This window comes from Adiantum capillus-veneris, chromosome 10, assembly GCF_014529385.1.
Source record: "Adiantum capillus-veneris isolate H3 chromosome 10, ASM1452938v2, whole genome shotgun sequence".
Lineage (NCBI taxonomy): Eukaryota > Viridiplantae > Streptophyta > Polypodiopsida > Polypodiales > Pteridaceae > Adiantum > Adiantum capillus-veneris.
In genome coordinates, this window is record NC_140940.1 from 37,430,247 (window position 1) to 37,447,963 (window position 17,717).

The following is a 17,717-nucleotide window of genomic DNA, read 5'->3' on the forward strand; positions in this document are numbered from 1 at the left end:
TTTTCATGTCAGCCCTCAGCGTTTTTGATCAGCAGTTCTCAGCCATGAAGAAAATGCAGTTTTCAGCCTATGCACAGTAGCCGATCGCCCCCAATGAGGTTGTAGATGGTTCCTCATTTTCAGCCATAAAAACACAGCCCAAAACAGTCCATTTTCAGCCCTTGAAACAGTCCAAGAAATCAGCATCAAGAAGAGCCCAGATTTCAGCCCAAGTCGCCGTCGTCGTCATCGGCATAGTCTCATTGCATCAGTCCATTGCATTTGCATTGTACGCATTTGTGCAATTAAGTAGACCACTCTCGCCGACGAGAGTGGGGCCTTCGGAGGAGGGTTTTACAACCCCTCGGTGTCGTATCTCTTCTCTCTCGTTCTCTCAGTCTCATTCACTTGTACGCACAATCCACTGACTTTGTTCGTGACCACAACACTCTACAAGACGGAAAGCTCTCTCTCTTTCCCTAAAGAACTAAAAGGAACCTTGAGAAATAAAGATCACTAATCTTGAGAAAATACAACATTCATTCCGCTGCACCTAACAATCTCTCATGACGTCGGCTTCAAATTCATTTGACAGCCGAGCAGATGCGAACATTTGCTTGAAGTAAACCCAAGTGGCGAGTGCCTGTCCTTGCATTAACAATGTGGTCCACCATGTGAGCGCATTGACCTTTAAGAAAGCGGCTGCCCCCATCCGTCTGTAAATCTCTTCCACATAAATTGAATCCGTCTCTGGTGTAAGAGAGAGAGAGAGAGAGAGAGAGAGAGAGAGAGAGAGAGAGAGAGAGAGAGAGAGAGAGAGAGAATGAGCGAAGCTTCTTGTCCGAAATCTTCCAGTGACGAGGTGGACGATGGGGGGGGGGGGGACTGCTCGCTGCCCTAAGAGCCCACGCTCTGCTGTCCTGGTGCCCTGAGACCTGTGCGCGCTGTTGTTGCGTACTCGTGCTGACGCTGAGGCCTACGCGAGCAAGCCTACGCGCTAGTGTTGAGGCTCATTCTACGCGAGCAGGCAGCTTTCCTGACTTTCGAGGCCTTTGTAAAACTCCCTCTTGCATAAGCTGTATGAAACTGCCGGAGGAAAGTGAGAGTCTTTGTTTTATCCTCAAAGCCACTGGAAGTGCTGAATTTCATAGGTGCACCACCTTCTTTGTAAGCTTTGGGCTTTTGCAGTGCCCCCAAGTTGTCATATGGAATGGTCTGCAACATGGGCACTATAGTAGGCATGATCGGCTCATCTTGGCGATTCACATTTTGCGTCAGAGGCGCGATATATGGCTGCTGTCCAGAAAAACAAGCCATGCCAAAATGACCCTGTGGCACCCCGAACTGGCCCTGGTTGCAGTGAAAACCTTGTTGCATGCCGATACTACCATACATGGGGTTTGGCATGATGCCTTGCATACCCCCAAACACTGTTCCTGGCATGTACGGCTGACTTCCAGGCGCATAACCAGCCATACTTTGGAACACTGATCCATCCCGAAATACCCAGGATGTACCGTGGGTGGTGGAAAAACGGGGTGCATAGCCTGGTATCCAGTTCCCTGTCCATTCAAGACAGCATGCGGGCTCTAAAAAGTGGCGGGCTGAACTGGCATAGCCTGTGGAATAGGCGCTCTAGCCACCTCTTCAAGCACAGAAGGAACCTGTTTTGGAGCCCCTGATTGTGCAACATGGGAGTGTTCCCTTTCCTCCTGAGTCGCATTGAGTACTTGGGCTTGAGCCTCAACAAGCTCCGTACGCGGTGTAGGTTGCCTATTTTGCTGTTGCACTGGTGGCACTTGCAAGAACTCCATAAACCCTAAATTCTGCACTAGCTGCGAAAAGACATTCACCGCGGCAACTAATTGAGTCCTGAATGCATCATCCTCAAGTTGCCCAGTCATAAAGCCTTGTACTACTGGAGGGACATTCACATTGACAGGAGGTACAGTCTCACGTGGCCGTGAGCTCTTGCCAATCTCGAAAACAGTAGGGATTTCCTGTGTGTCCTATGAAGAGGAACCCTCTTCCATAATGCCCTTCCCCTTGTCGGCCATAGTGTAATCCCGCGTTCCTGCACTTTGTCTTTACCCAAAACAACCGAGGCTCATTCTTTGAGGAAAAAGTGATTGATGTCCCGGCAACGGAACCTTGAAACCGGCCTGTAGGGCGGTAGGCGTTGGCTTTCACCCGAAATTCTTTACTTTAGACACACACATAGAGCACTCAGGAAAGGGAACCTGCGACGGGAAATAACACTTAAACACACACACGGCTCGGAAGCTAGAATGCTCCGAGCAGACGCCGACAACCTGGAGGCCCCAAAATTGGCGCCGCTTTCGGTATTTCTTTATACTTTGAGAGGGTAAATTACAAAGTAGAGTCTTGGGAATCCTTCACCTGTATCCCTCTAGATACTACATGGCTTGGCCAAATTTTGGTAACCTAACAGTCCCAAAACTTGCGCAAAACCAATTCCCCTGCTAGAACTTACTTCTACTGGCGTATACCCTCTAATTCCAGCTCAAAAAAAGTAAATTCAGCTTGCTGTATTTACTGGTTTTTGCCCTGTTTTCAGCCCCAAACAGTCCCCTAGCTGTCCTCTACCAGTGGGGCAGGATTCCCAAAGGTTCTGAGGTCCGTATGGCTGAAAAACAATCAATTTTCTGTGCATACACAGCGCTGAATTTGCACCTGTACGGTGAGGTTATGACCCTCACCCGTGCCTGCTTTGGAGTAGCAGCGAGTTCCTGCTGAAGGAGGCTCTTGCCTCAATACAAAAGCATGAACCCACACAGCTGTACATCAGTCAAATGAAGAGCCCTCTTGCGGGGCATCACATAACTGCACGTAGGGGGGAGAGAGCATTGTGTAGCGTGCAGGGCATCACTCCTAGCACCACATTGTACATGGGAGGGAAAGAAAGCACTCCATAGCTCTTAACCTGTGACCGAAAACCAAATGAAGCCTCCTCCCATCTTAAAATTCAGTGCCCATTTTTTTGCATGGTAAGTTCATGAAAAATTGCCACTTTGCGCATTTAGAAGCATTTTCCCGTTTCGGGTTTGTAGCCTAAAAATCTCCCGACTTGTTGGTCAGTTGACTTTGCGGCAGGGTTGTAAAATGTTCCCCTAATCATACCGAAGGTAATGACATGAACACATTTCACGGCCCAAAATAGGAGTTCCCTAAATTTTAGGAAATGATTCCGTGGGGCTCCCAATGGTCATCTGACCATCTATCCTCATTGGGACCGCATCCAAAAGTGCAATGTGGCCAATTGTCGGATACTTTTTGTTTGTAGTCCCACCTTGACTTTACGCTTTTATTGAGTTCACTTCCTAGTATCCACCAACTTGCTAAGTGCAACGGGGGGACTTACATGATCTTGCTCTGAGCCTAGACATCCTCTTACTATACGAATTCCAGTGCCGACCACTACCCATCTTCGGGTGAAACTACTGTTCACATTGGCCATACAATGTCCCACCGTTCGCTACTTCAAAAAGAGGGTCTCAAAAATAAAACAAAACCAATGTTGGAAAGAAAGCAATAACTAAGTTAGCAGTTGCCACGTCCTCGTGACATTTTCTATTTGGTCGGCTACACCCTGGCACCAAATCTATCCGATGGTCCTCAGGTCTCTCTGGCGGCAATTGCGACGGTAATGAATCAGAAAAACAGTCACTAAACTTTTACAAAGATGTAGACCTTTCTTTATCTAACACAGATAAATTTGACTGATCACTATCTGAGACATCACGTGCAAAAATCAAGTACACAGAAAGATGATTCTTTATTACAGAAGTGATAGCAGAAGCAGATACAATAGGGACCGACTCTCCTTTAAGCTTTACATCCAAGATGTGAGTTTTGCCCCTATGCTGTACAATGATCTTTTTGTTGTAGGCATCCAAGACTCCATGCACTCGGAACATCCACGGGATCCGCAACAAGCATCACATCCTTCTAGCGGCATGATGTAGAACTCTTCTGTGTCCACATATGATTGAATATGCAGACACAACTTTCCAATAATGGGAGTAACACACTCTGAGTGGCCAGGACATGCCAACCCTGCCTCTGCTGTGTATCCCATCTCTTCAGCTCTGATGCCCAGCTTCATAGCTAACTCTGGTGAGATAAAGTTGGCTTTGGCACCTGGATCAAAGAAGATGAGTGCCGTCTGACTGGATCAAAGAAGATGAGTGCCCCATGTCCTGCAGAACTCACTGGCATTTGTACTGGGCCTGTCACCCACCATGTCTGGCACCAAACCTGCCGTGGGTTTAGGCTTCTTGCCTTTCTGGTCTTCTTTATCATCTTTGTCAGCAGCTGGTCTTTTCCTTAGTGGACAATTGGTAGCAAATTGACCAAGCTGCTCGCATATAAAGCATTTTTTTTCAGCCATTAGGACCTTCTTTTCCTCGAGCGACTTGCCCACAAAAGGCTTCCTTTTTTGTTTCTTTGCCTGCGCTCCAGAAGTCCCGGCTGAATCCTTGTATTTGGTGGCCTTTTCCGACCCCTGTGATGCATCAAGAGCCGTTTTCACAAAGGGCTTCTTCGCTGAATTTTTCTTTTGTTGGCCTCCTTTCTCATTGCTAGCAAACCCACCGTCCTCTCCTTTCAACAAGGCAAGACGAGTGTTCGCAACTTCCATAAGCTGAGTGAGGGTAGCCACTCTGTTCTTGGTACAGTAATCACGAAGCCCTTTAGGCAGCCCACAACAATACTTCTCTATCTGCTCTGTCAATGGCACAAATCTGTAGGAGGTCACTGAGAGTAACGCTTTACAAAACCTCCTATTGTACTCCAGCAAGCTCTTGCATGAAGCTGAAGTAAGCTGGTGCCAATCTGTCATGATGTCGGCTTCAAATTCATTTGACAGCCAAGCAGATGCGAACATTTGCTTGAAGTAAACCCAAGTGGCGGGTGCCTGTCCTTGCATTAACAATGTCGTCCACCATGTGAGCGCATTGTCCTTTAAAATAGTGGTAGCTATCCTGACTTTTGAGGAATAGGCGCTCTAGCCACCTCTTCAAGCACAGGAGGAACCTGGTTTGGAGCCCCTGACTCCGCAACATGCGAGTGTTCCCTTTCCCGCAGAGTCGCATTAAGTACTTGGGCGGCTTGAGCCTCAACAAGCTCCGTACGCGGTGTAGGTTGCCTATTTTGCTGTTGGATTGGTGGCGCTTGCAAGAACTCCATAAACCTTGGATTCTGCACCAGGTGCGAAAAGATATTCACTGCGGCAACTAACTGAAGCCTGAACGCATCATCCTCAAGTTGCCCAATCATAAAGCCCTGTACTACTGGAGGGACATTCACATTGACAGGAGGTACAGTCTGACGTGGCCGTGAGCCCTCGCCAATCTCGAAAACCATAGGGATTTCCTGTCTGTCCTTTGAAGAGAAACCCTCTTCCATAATGCCCTTCCCCTTGTCGGCCATAGTGTAATCCCGTGTTCCTGCACTCTGTGTCTTTACCCAAAACAACCGAGGCTCACTCTTTGAAGAAAAAGTGATTGATGTCCCGGCAACCGAACCTTGAAACCGGCCCGTAGGGCGGTAGGCGTTGGCTTTCACCCGAAATTCTTTACTTTAGACACACACACAGAGCACTTAGCAAAGGGAACCTGCGACGGGAATTAACACTTAAACACACACATGGCTCGGAAGCTAGAATGCTCCGAGCAGACGCTGACAACCTGTAGGCCCCAAAATTGGCGCCCCTTTCGGTATTTCTTTATACTTTGAGAGGGTAAATTACAAAGTAGAGTCCTGGGAATCCTTTACCTGTATCCCTCTAGATACTACATGGTTTGGCCAAATTTCGGCAGCATGACAGTCCCAAAACTTGCGCGAAACCAATTCCCCTGCTAGAACTCACTTCTACTGGCGTATACCCTCTGATTCCAGCCCAAAACCAATAAATTCAGCTCGCTGTATTTACTGGTTTTTGCCCTGTTTTCAGCCCCAAACAGTCCCCTAGCTGTCCTCTGTCAGTGGGGCACGATTCTTAAAGGTTCTGGCGTCGGTATGGCTGAAAAACAGTCAATTTTTTGCGCATACGCAGCGCTGAATTTGCACTTGTACGGTGAGTTTATGACCCTCACTGGTGCCTACTTTGGAGTAGCAGCTAGCTACCCCTGTTCCTGCTCAAGGAGGCTCTTGCCTCAGCACAAAAGCATGAACCCACACAAGTGTACATCAGTCAAATGAAGAGCCCTCTTGTGGGGCATCACATAACTGCACGTAGGGGGGAGAGAGAGCAGTGTGTAGCGTGCAAGGCATCACTCCTAGCACCACACTGTGCATGGGAGGGAAAGAAAGCACTCCATAGCTCTTAACCTGCGACCAAAAACCAAATGAAGCCTCCTCCCAGCTTAAAATTCAACGCCCATTTTTCTGCATGAGGCAAGTTCATGAAAAATTGCCACTTGGCGCATTTAGAAGCATTTTCCCGTTTTGGGTTTGCCGCCTAAAAATCTCTCGACTGGTTGTTCAGTTGACTTCGCGGCAGAGTTGTAAAATGTTCCCCTAGTCATACCGAAGGTAATGACGCGAACACATTTCACGGCCCAAAATAGCAGTTCCCTAAATTTTAGGAAATGATTCTGTTGGGCTCCCAATGGTCATCTGACCATCTATCCTCATTGGGACCGCATCCAAAAGTGCAATGTGGCCCAACTGTTGGATACTTTCTGTTGGTAGGGCCACCATTGACTTTATGCCTTTATTGAGTTCACTTCCTAGTATCCACCAACTTGCTAAGTGCGACGGGGGGACCTACATGATCTTGCTTTGAGCCTAGACATCCTCTTACTATACGAATTCAGTGCCGACCACTGCCCATCTGCGGGTGAAACTACCTCTCACATTGGCCATACAATGTCTGACCGTTTGCTACTTCAAAAAGAGGGTCTCAAAAATAAAACAAAACCCATTGGAAAGAAACCAACAACTAAGTTAGCAATTGCCATGTCCTCGTGACATAGTTAACAACTGCCACGTCCTCGTGACAGTTGCATATCCTCGAGTGAGCGTGTGAGTAGCTGCCTGCCTCATAGTTTGGTGAATGTAACTCCTGGTAGACATATGAGGTGATCACATCAACCCGTCCTGCTGCTGTGAAGGTGGAGGAGCGGGGATATGAGAGAGAGAGAGAGAGAGAGAGAGAGAGAGAGAGAGAGAGAGAGAGAGAGAGAGAGAGAGAGAGAGAGAGAGAGAGAGAGAGAGAGAGAGAGAGAGAGAGAGAGAGAGAGAGAGAGATATGAAATGTTATATTAACGTCTTCAAAAGGCCAAAATGACCTATGAGACCAATCTGTTACAAAATGGTGAATATAATACCATGTCTGTGTACAAAAGAACTAGAACAAAGATACTACTACCAGAATCCATCCTCATCTACACTCTGGATGTCGAGAGAGTATGGCTCGAATCCTCTGCTGTAGTCTCCGTCGATGCTGTGTAGCCTCTCTCCCCAATCGTGGCCGTCTGGATCTCCGTAGCTCCAGTGCTCGGTCGATGAGAGTGCCGGTAGTGGTCGAATGAGTGTGGGCCGAGCTCTGCAGTGATGGCTGCTCCTCTGGCTGTCCCATATCTAGTGAAAAGAAATCTGTAATCTGTCTCTGGGACTGTCTCTCTCTATCTCTCCCCATTAAAGTGTCTCTATATCTGTGTAACTCAAGTAGATATAGCCCAAGACATCTCTGATTCTCATAACTCATGACCCTAGAGAAAGGACCGAAACCCTCTCTAAATAAGCAATGGAAATGGCCTCGTATCTCATAGTACACTGTGCTCTGTCTGTGGCTCTTGCTGGCATAAGCGGCATATCTTGATGTCTGATGGTCTCCTCTGAATCTATCAGTCTCAATCTGCAGCTGATGTGAGGATGTGCGTATCTGACGAATGGCACACCGCAAACCATGAGACATATGTGTGTCCATGTAGCTGGGTCGAATCACAAACCCATCTCCTGTGAGGTGGAGAAGATGCTCTCTATAGAAAGCCATCTTCGTGCCCAGCTCCTGTGGCGGCTCTATCCATGTCCTTTTGGTATCCAACTGATCAGGTCCTGACGAATGAGTCTAGTAATCTCCACCCGTGTAAGAGACATCGAGGGTGCCTGAAGAGAGTACTGGAAAGGGGCCAGCCTGTACATGGTGAAGCCATGTATCTGAAACCATGATGTAATCTGTGCATACCAGCATGAAGTGTCCCCCTCAAGAGCTAATTGTTTGGAAGACTCAAGGGCCAGTCTAGCATATCTGTCTCTAGTAGTATCCCACAAGCTGTGCACAAAGGAGACTGATCGGGTAAGCGCCTCAATCTCCATAGGAGGGGCAGCTAGCTCTGCTCGAATGATAGCGTGGGGTACGGAGGCCTTGGCTCTGATCAGTCGAGAGATCATAGATACCAAGGGCCTCTCCGTACGTCTCTGAAAGGGCGGTGGTGATGCCTGTGCTAGTTTCCACCCAACCGTGCTATCTTATAGCCTCCCCCTAGCGTACACACTGTCCGGCCGTGCCAGTGGCCTTGCCCATAGGACCCTTGTCCTTACATTACCCCCCCCTCGGAGAATCGTTTTTGTCCTTGAAAACAAACGTAGGAAAACATTTCTTAAGTATCTAGCCATTTTACCAACACCTGTCGTCTGACATGATGTCTGGTGCGAAGCTCATGAGAATCCAAAATCTTTTTGGGCTCATGAGAAATGCTTGGCGATTCGATAAGGTCAACTAACACACCTATGTCAATGACGTTATCATTCTGTCCTAGCTGTTTTTGTAAACGGCTAACATGAAAAACAGGATAAACTTGTGAGTGCTCTGGGAGAGCTAACTTATAGGCCACTTGACCTATACGTTTGAGACCTATACGTTTGAGAATGGTAAACGGTCCACAATAGCGTGGTGAAAGTTTAGCAACTTTTCCCGTCTTCAGACTTTCTGAATGCTCCGGAACTTGAAAACCTTGTCTCCTTCTTCGAAAGTAGCAAGACAATGATGCTCATCTGCGTACTTCTTATATCGATCTTGAGCTTGCTTAACATTCTGTGGAGCAACTCGAAGCATGTCAAAATGGTCTTGGAGAAAATCCTTCGCTTGTTGTATCTTCTCCTTAGCCAACCCCACCGTAACGGGTGATCTATGTTGAAATCCATATAAAAGCATAAATGGATTGAACCCTGTAGTCACATGCTTTGAACTATTATAAGCAAATTCCAATATAGGTAAGTAGTCTTCCCAATTGGTTGGCTTCTTGCTAACGTACGCTCGTAGCATATCCTCTAGCACTTGATTAACTCTTTTTGTTTGACCATCCGTTTCTGGATGATCAGTCGTACTTGGATTAAGTTTAGTTTCCAACTTTTGGAACACAGCTCTCCAGAAGTGATTATCGAACTTTCGATCTCTGTCACTAATGATACTAGCTGGAAAACAGTAGAGTTTATATATATGCTCTACAAATAGACGTGCTAATTCCAATGTCTTAACCGTAGTCTTAGTGGGAATGAATCGACCCATCTTTGTGAGACGGTCTACAATTACCCAAATGGCATCATAGCAATGATTTGTAGTAGGTAGTCCTACTACAAAATCCATAGAGATACTCTCCCACTTACCTTGTGGAATCTCTAAAGGATGTAAAAGGCCACCTACCTTGAGGCGCTCTGCCTTATTAACTTGGCACTGTTGGCAGTTTAGCACGTACTCTTGAACATCATGATGTAAGCTTGGCCAATAAAATTGCCGTCGAACTAAGGCATACGTCTTACGGATACTTGGATGACCAACACTTGGACTATCGTGATACTCAAATAAGATTTGGCGCCTAGTGTCTGAGTCCTTTGGCACACATACTCTACCTTTGTGGAGTAAGTAGCCATCATCAATGAAAAAATTCTTCCATCGCTTAAGCTCTTCCTGAATAGGGGTGGAGCTTTGTGTGTTGGAGTTTCTGTTTACGCGTGCAGAGACATGTTGATCTCGCTGTTCAGAGATATGTGAGTGTGAGGGATCCCTTTTTAAAACTGCACTCTACACTTTAGCATATGATTGATCTTGTGCACACTTGGCATGTAATGACTCCAAAAATCACCTCTTTAGTTCCGTGAAAGCAAGTGAATTAATCTGAGGCATCCGAGTTAGTACATCTGCTACTACATTATATCGCCCCTTGCGATATCGTAGCTTACAATCATAATCTTGAAGGATTTCTGCCCATCTAGCTTTACGGCCCTTCAAGTCTGTTTGAGTAGTAAACCATTTGATACTCTCATGGTCAAAAACTACTTCAAACTCGGCACCATATAAATAGTGTTGCCACTTTCGTAAAGCGTGAATTATGGCATAGAGCTCTCTCTCATAAACAGAATAATTCTGTTGAGCTCTATCTAACTTTTTACTTTCAAAAGCTATAGGTCTTCCCTCATGGAGAAGTACTGCACCAATGGCTTTATCACTAGCATCCGTCTCTACCACAAACGGCTTAAGTGGGTCGACGATTGCTAGGATGGGAGCAATAGCTACCTTGAGCTGTTCGAAACTGCGTTTTTGGGCTTCTTCCCAAGAAAAGGTCTTACAGTTTGCTTTAAATTGATCCGTTATAGGAACAGTGATTTTGGCATAGTCACGGATATACTGTCGATAAAATCAAGCCATGCCTAAAAATATTTGAAGCTCTTCAACCGTGTTGGGATGTGGCCATCGAAGAATGGCAGCGACCTTGTCAATGTCCATCTTGATGCCAGAATAAGAGATCACATGACCGAGGTAATGTATCTCTGTTTTAAAGAATTCGCACTTGCTTTGCTTAGCATACAGCACGTGAGCTCGTAGCTGTTCGAACACTAATGGTAATTGTTCTATGTGTTCATCTTCAGCTTTACTGTAAATGAGAATGTCATCAAGGAAAACCACAACAAATTTTCCAAGATAGGGACGTAAGACACTATCCATGAGTGTCATAAATGTAGCTGGAGCATTGGTTAGACCAAAAGGCATAACCAAAAATTCAAAATGCCCGAACCGTGTTCTAAAGGCAGTTTTGGAGATATCTTGTAAAAGGATACACACCTGGTGGTATCCTGAACGAAGATCTATCTTTGTATAGTATCTTGCCCCATGGAGTTGATCAAACAACTCATCTACTCTTGGCAGAGGATACTTGTTCTTGATGGTTATGGCGTTTAATCCGCGATAATCTACGCACATGCGCATAGTACCATCTTTCTTTTTTACCAATAGAATTGGTGATGCCCAAGGCGAAGTGCTAGGTCTAATGAAACCACGGGCGAGGTAGTCAGCTAACTGACTCTCAACCTCCTTGGCTTCTTTAGCACTCATACGATAAGGTGGTTTACTCACCGGTTTAGTGCCTGGCAAGACATCTATGCCATGCTGCACATCACGTGTAGGGGGTAAACCCGTGGTAAATCACTTGAGAACACATCACTATACTCCGTGAGTAAGTGAGTTAGCTTTTGCCGTGCAAAAGGAGAAAGTAAACTAGAGTTATGCTGGGATGGAGAATCTTGTTATTCCTGTAATGTTTGTTAAACAACAGTTGCACGTTGCTCTATAGAATTAAAATTGAGAGCACTTTGCTCGTTAGATTTGTTAACACTTTGTTTATCAGTAGAATTCATTGCACTTTGCATACCATCACTAGAATTCACCGCACTTTGCTCTTGAGAATTCACAAGACTTGGAGACAAGCAGTAACACAAAAAGACTTCATCTATTAAATTTGCTTTCTACAAAATAGAAAGCTCAGCTGTACATATAAGAGGTGCAGATGGTATATTTTTCTCACCAAGCAAAAGCACATGTTTACCATTGGCCATAAAGGATAAGGAGTTGTGTTCATAACTAGTGTGCAATGTGTTTCCTAAACCATGCAGCCACTCCCGTCCTAAAACTACATCAGTACGGTCCATGTTCATAACTTGGAAGTCAAGGGTCATGGTATGATCTTGAACAATAAGCTCAACCCCTTGAACTACCGTGTCCCATACTTCTTTATCATTCGACATCTGCTCCACCACATACTTGTGAGAGCAGGGAGTCTGTGTAAGCTTCAATTTCTTGACTAGCTTATAGTTCACGAAGTTATGAGTTGCACCATCATCCACTAAAATACGAACACGTTGTCCGTTAAATAGTGCCATGCATGCGAATCACATCATGGGGGCCAAAGGTGGGCTGCCACATTGAAGCAGGCACACAACACTTTTGCTTTTCTTCCATATGAAGAACCTCTACATCACAATATTTAGGAGATGAATCTAATGTGAGGTGTTGCACCGTGTGCATGGCCTTTTCTTTGCCTTGCAAAAGAGGACAATCTTTCTTGTTATGTTGGTCCGAAAGACATCTAAAACACAAATTGTGTTTCTTTGCACGCTCAAAATCAGCAGTGCTGAGAAACCCACGTGGAGTATCTCGTGAGTGATTAGGCTTCTTAGCCTCTTGTGGGCGTGGAGAGGTAGATTGTCTCTTATTCCTCTTGGAACGTGTGGGAGATCTACCTCGCCATTGGCTCTTAGCAAAAGTATTCTTAGAGTAGGGACCATTTCCTTTCCTCTCTTTGTCATCATCATATCTTTGCGCATGACTGATGGCTTCTTCCAAAGTTTTTGGATGTTGGGTCTTGACATGAAGACGATAGTCTTTGTCAAGACCCATATTAAAACCCCGTATCTTTTGGAATTCATCTAGACCTTCTAGTTTTAATATGATTTCCCGATACTTTGAAAGGTACTGTGTGAGAGAGAGGCCAAACATGCGGCATGCATCCCATGCTAACCAATTCTTATCTTCTTCATTGGAGTCCAAATTTTTTTTGGAGAAAGAAGCTTGAAACGTAGCCCAAGACGGAGGACGAGCATCTATTGGAAATGTCATCCACCTCTTATAGGCCTTGCCTTTAAGAGATAGACTTGTTTTCATAGCCGTCTTTATATCCGGGGTGTGTCTCAATCTATGAATGTCACTCCATTTGTGTAAGAACGTATTGACCGCATCCTTGTTGCGATCATGCTCTTCCCTGTGAAACTCAAGAATGGTGATATTCTTAAGTAATGTATTGCTACCTTCTGCATCTTCTGCAACACTTGTTTCTTGGACTCCTTGAGTCATGCGAGCTTGGTTCCCTTGAACCGTGCCACTTGTGGCTCCTTGAGTCGTCTGTGAATTCATAAATTTCACAAGTAACTCCGTAAGATTGGTAACATTTGCATTGAGTGCACAGAGGTTGCTTTCAAGTACGCTTTGGCGATGTTCCAAAGTCTTGAAAGAAGCCATATCTACAAGCCCATGATCTCCTAGATCATCATCATGATGCATATTAGTGTCAGCAGCACCCGTGGTGTCTTGATTTTGATCTACGTGCTCAAAATTAAATGTGTGTGTAGGTGGATATCCTCACTGGCCATGGTAAACACACATTAATGCAAAGAGAGAAAAAAAAACGACAACTTGTACCTTGTGAAATTGAAGTCTTTGTGTTTTGTATGCTCCGCGATTTGCGTTGCATGCGAACCTCGCCTTGCGGGAATTTGAGCGCTTCACTTGTCGTTCGTTGTAAGAACACCTTTGTTGATTCTTCACAAAAATCCGTCGTTTTTGTGAAGGCTTTTGTTCACTTTGAAGCTACCTCCTTGAGAAAAAAAGAATTTTTGGAGGAAAACTTGCTTTCCTCCAAGAAGTGAAAAGGAAGGGTGAAGCTACTTCCTTGAAGTTTGAAGCTTTCTCTTTCCTTCTAGTTTTCCTTTCAACACAAGTAGGCTATCTTTCTTTGTTATACACAACAAGGGTCAATAGCTTGAGGGTAAAGTGTTGGCCTCTTATCCTCATGGGGTGGGTTCAACCCTCCTTCATGCAAGGGTTAAGCGAGCCTTCCTACGCGCGTGGCCAATGGCGCCAACGGAAGCCTTCGGAGCCTCGGTGCTGTCGAGTTGCCGGTCAAGTTTGCCTTAGTCGCCCGCCTTAGTTGTGCGCTGTGGAGGGCGTTTATGGGGGGCCGCGGTCGGCTGTCGTTGTTTGTCCGCGTGCTGTGCACAAGAAAGCGTGCCTGTCTTCTTTTGCTGCACAGCGAAGACGTCGCTGTCTGCGGAACATGGGAGAGAAGCGGGGCGTCGCACGCACATGCAAGCCGCTTTTAGCCTCCTCCCAAAAATAGCTCAGATACCAGTGAAAGGGCGGTGGTAATGTGTGTGCTAGTCTCCACCCAACCGTGCTATCTTATAGCCTTCCCCTAGCGTACACACTGTCCGGCCGTGCCAGTGGCCTTGCCCATAGGACCCGTGTCCTTACAGTCTCCAACCATCCTGGCCTATAGAAGGTCCCCATATCTGCACCCCATACAACATAGCTGAGGCTACTAAAGTATCAAAGAGCCATAACTTTGTCCGAGGTCTTGGAACTGAACTTGCGAATACATCCTCTCCAAGCCTCCCAAGGCCGCAAAAGCTCCAGTCTGTCTAGTCTCTGCTGCTCTCCCCAAAGAAAACCTCGGCCCAGTGAAGACAACCCCACTGTATACTCTACAATCTCCTGACCATTTGTGAAAGTCGGTGCCTATCTCCTGATCCACTGTGGGCATCCAACTATTGGTGCATACCCTTTGGTGAGTCAGAGATCAACACAATATCATCAGCATATAATAACAATGGGATCCATGTCCCTGCCAGTTGGGCACCTCTATCACCCTCTCTGTCAATGTAATCAGACACCTCATCAACATACATACCAAATAGAGTGGGAGACAAGGGGCAACCTTGTCTCACCCGAATGGAGTGAACTAAATCAGATATCCCCTCTGGAATGCGTACATGTCCCATCACTGATCTGTATAGAGCCATAATCCCCCAAATCAACACTATGAGAGAGAGAGAGAGAGAGAGAGAGAGAGAGAGAGAGAGAGAGAGAGAGAGAGAGAGAAGACTAACACCAGATGGGGTCCCAAACCCCCTAACAAGGGCCCCCCTCTCTATCGCTAGAGAGGTATTTGCTTTAGATTGCACGAATGCAGATACAATGGTCCTAGATGTTGAGATGCTGATGGGATCTTGCTGTGGACGCTTGGATCTGCAAGGCTAGGGGTTGAAAATGCAAAACGGTAGGGATGTTGAATAGGATCTACAACTGCGACGAGGCTATGGGCTGATCTGCTCTCGTTGATGTTGGTCATGGGCCGAAAACTAAAAAACACTGGCTGATTTGAGGGCTGAATCTGGAAACGCTAGGACAATGGCTGAAATCTGCAAATCTGAAAAACGCTAGGGCTGAAAACTGATGGCGATCCAATCTGCTATTGTTTGCTGAAAACTCTGATGGTCTGCTGGTCGTGGCTGAAAACGCTGGTGCAAAAACGCCATGGATGCTGATGGTATTGTGGGTACTGGGTGCTGGTACCAAGGGTACTGACTAATGCTGGAGACTCGAGAGGGGACCCCTAGGGTCACTTATATAGGGAATTTAAGCTGGGTTGAGCAGTGTCAGATTGAACCCCATGACCTTATAACATGATGCTAAAATGTCACTTATTAATAGGTTGATGAACTACTAGTAAGAGGTGTTTCACATGCAAGCTTGGTACTAATAGTGCTCAATGGGAACACTCCCCAATGCCTACACCTAGTAGACACTGGTTGTGCTCATGTGCAGGGTATGCAACTAATGTAAAGTGTCTGGACATGCACATCTTGCGTACAGGCTCACAAGGGTGTCAAAACACTGCCTAGGCTGTCCTAAACTCTAGAAGTAAGATTTTCTACATGCACATAGAATTAGATGTGCAAGTGAAATTAGGGCCATGCCACGTCAGCAACTTGTAACGTATCCCCCTCTTGAAAGAAGATTAATTGCCCTCGATTACGCTTGCAAAACTCTAGAGACGTTTTGCATGATTGTTGAATGGTAATGTTGTTTGCTATGATTTAGTTTGTTTATTGTTTTGGGTTCTAAGCAATCAGAATTTTACGTAAGCAATAGCATGCACATGTCTTAATTTTGGTATAAATCTGCTCTCAGGTGAAGTATTTGATGGTCCTGTCATTGAGAGCAATGAAAATGATGCTCAGGTGCTTTTGGATTTGCTAGGCGATTGCTGTTCTTGCCTCTGCCATGCAGGATGTGCAAGTATGGATGGTTGCACATGTTTGGTTTCTGAGAGGGACAGTAAAATCCATATTAGTGTTCCAGAATTCTTGTCCACAATAAAAGGCCCTTGGGCTTTGGTGTTCTGGCAGGCAAGTGTTCAATTCTTTGATTAGCATGAGCACTATTGATAGCCTTTCACACATAGCCCAGTTGTTCACGGGCACCCCTGCTATTACAGAAATAGGGTTTTAGGAATCTGATTATAGGAGCTTTTCAGAGAGTGTGCAAGCACTTAAATTTTGCAGCCTCTAGGTCAAGTCTTTGTTGTCAAGTCTCCCAGGCATAAATTTAAATAATGAATATGCATATGTAGTTGTGGAATTTGCTCGTGGTTAAATATTTGCAGTTTTTCAGTTACAGAGTGCAGGGTTAGGCATGGAAATGGTTTGTGTCTATAAGAGTCCTCAAATTGTTTGGTTTAGATTACTTATATTTGGTAGACATTTCTAATTTATTGGCAATTTGTACAGGCTAAGTCAGGAATACTTTGGTTTGGTCGGGATGTACTTGGACGACGAAGCCTTTTAATACACTGGCCATGTCTGAATGATCAGCGGCTGATTTTGTCGTCTGTCTGTCCTCCCTTCGATTATTCAAAGTCAACAAGTACATTGTTTGAATCTGGCATCTTTGAATATTGGGAAGAGTTACCTTGTGGCATTTACAGTATTCACATCAATGCTGGGGCAATCAAAAACATTGCTAAGAGGGCAGTGAAGCATTCTTGGAAAAATGCTGTCTTAATTGAGCTCATTGGTTGGAAAAGAGACTGTATAGAGCCCCCACCTGAGCACTTGGATGTAGCCTCGCAAAGTGCTTGTGATGACCTTCAACTGGGTAGGGCAGATTTGTCAGTCATCTCGACGTTAAATGCAAAAACTTCACATCATGTTCAGGTGTTAGCTTCTTTGCAAGAATCGGTGAGACGGCGCACGTCAAATATTTCTGAGTATTGGAAGGTATGTGTATAGTTCTGCTCTTTTGCTGCCAGTTGTTTTGTTGAACTTGGAAGCACTGTCTACCCAGATTGAACAAGAAGAGCCTTTAAACAAAACCAAGAAGATCTTTCGACAAAAAAGTTATCTGGCTAGTTGGACATATTATTTCTTGCACTCATGTGTTCTGGCTTTTGGACGAGGCTAATGGATGTTTCTGTGAAATGTTTAAAGTATAAATTAGCATGAGTAGTAGATTGGGCTAGCCCAGCAGCTCTTTCTCATGAATTGTAGAAAAGGCGTGAAGTCTAACTGAAGGTAAGATTTAGAACAATTTATAATAATCTCAACTTACTAGAAGGTGCTCTCAAGCCCCAAATAGTGGAGCCCCAGCTTTAGTTTCTTGTCTTCCCCCCTTCAGAAAACACCAGCCCCGATGATTCAAAAGATAGTTCTATCACCCGCCTTCAGTAAGAGATGTAAAAAATTCCAACATAGGGCAAGTCATGCTGAGAGCCGACACAACCGACATCCTGTGGAACAGCAATTGTTTTTACATGAGCCAACATGCTGATTGTTTGCATGAGCCGTCACAACGGACTTAGGCACTTGCAAATAGTTTACATGGT

General features: G+C 45.4%; 1 protein-coding gene across 4 annotated transcripts in view; it reads left to right on the top strand.

Annotated features, from left to right (window-relative positions):
• LOC147448702 (Asparagine synthase family protein) overlaps positions 1 to 17,717 on the top strand; it is a 185,930-nt gene that overhangs the window by 23,990 nt on the left and 144,223 nt on the right. For 3 of the 4 annotated variants that reach the window (XM_086521238.1, XM_086521237.1, XM_086521236.1), the window contains exon 3: positions 16,624 to 17,112. In XM_086521238.1, coding sequence (XP_086377364.1) covers positions 16,624 to 17,112 — 489 coding nt within the window. Of the gene's footprint in view, positions 1 to 16,024; positions 16,243 to 16,623; positions 17,113 to 17,717 lie in introns of all 4 variants that reach the window. The other variant, XM_086521239.1, reaches the window with a different exon arrangement.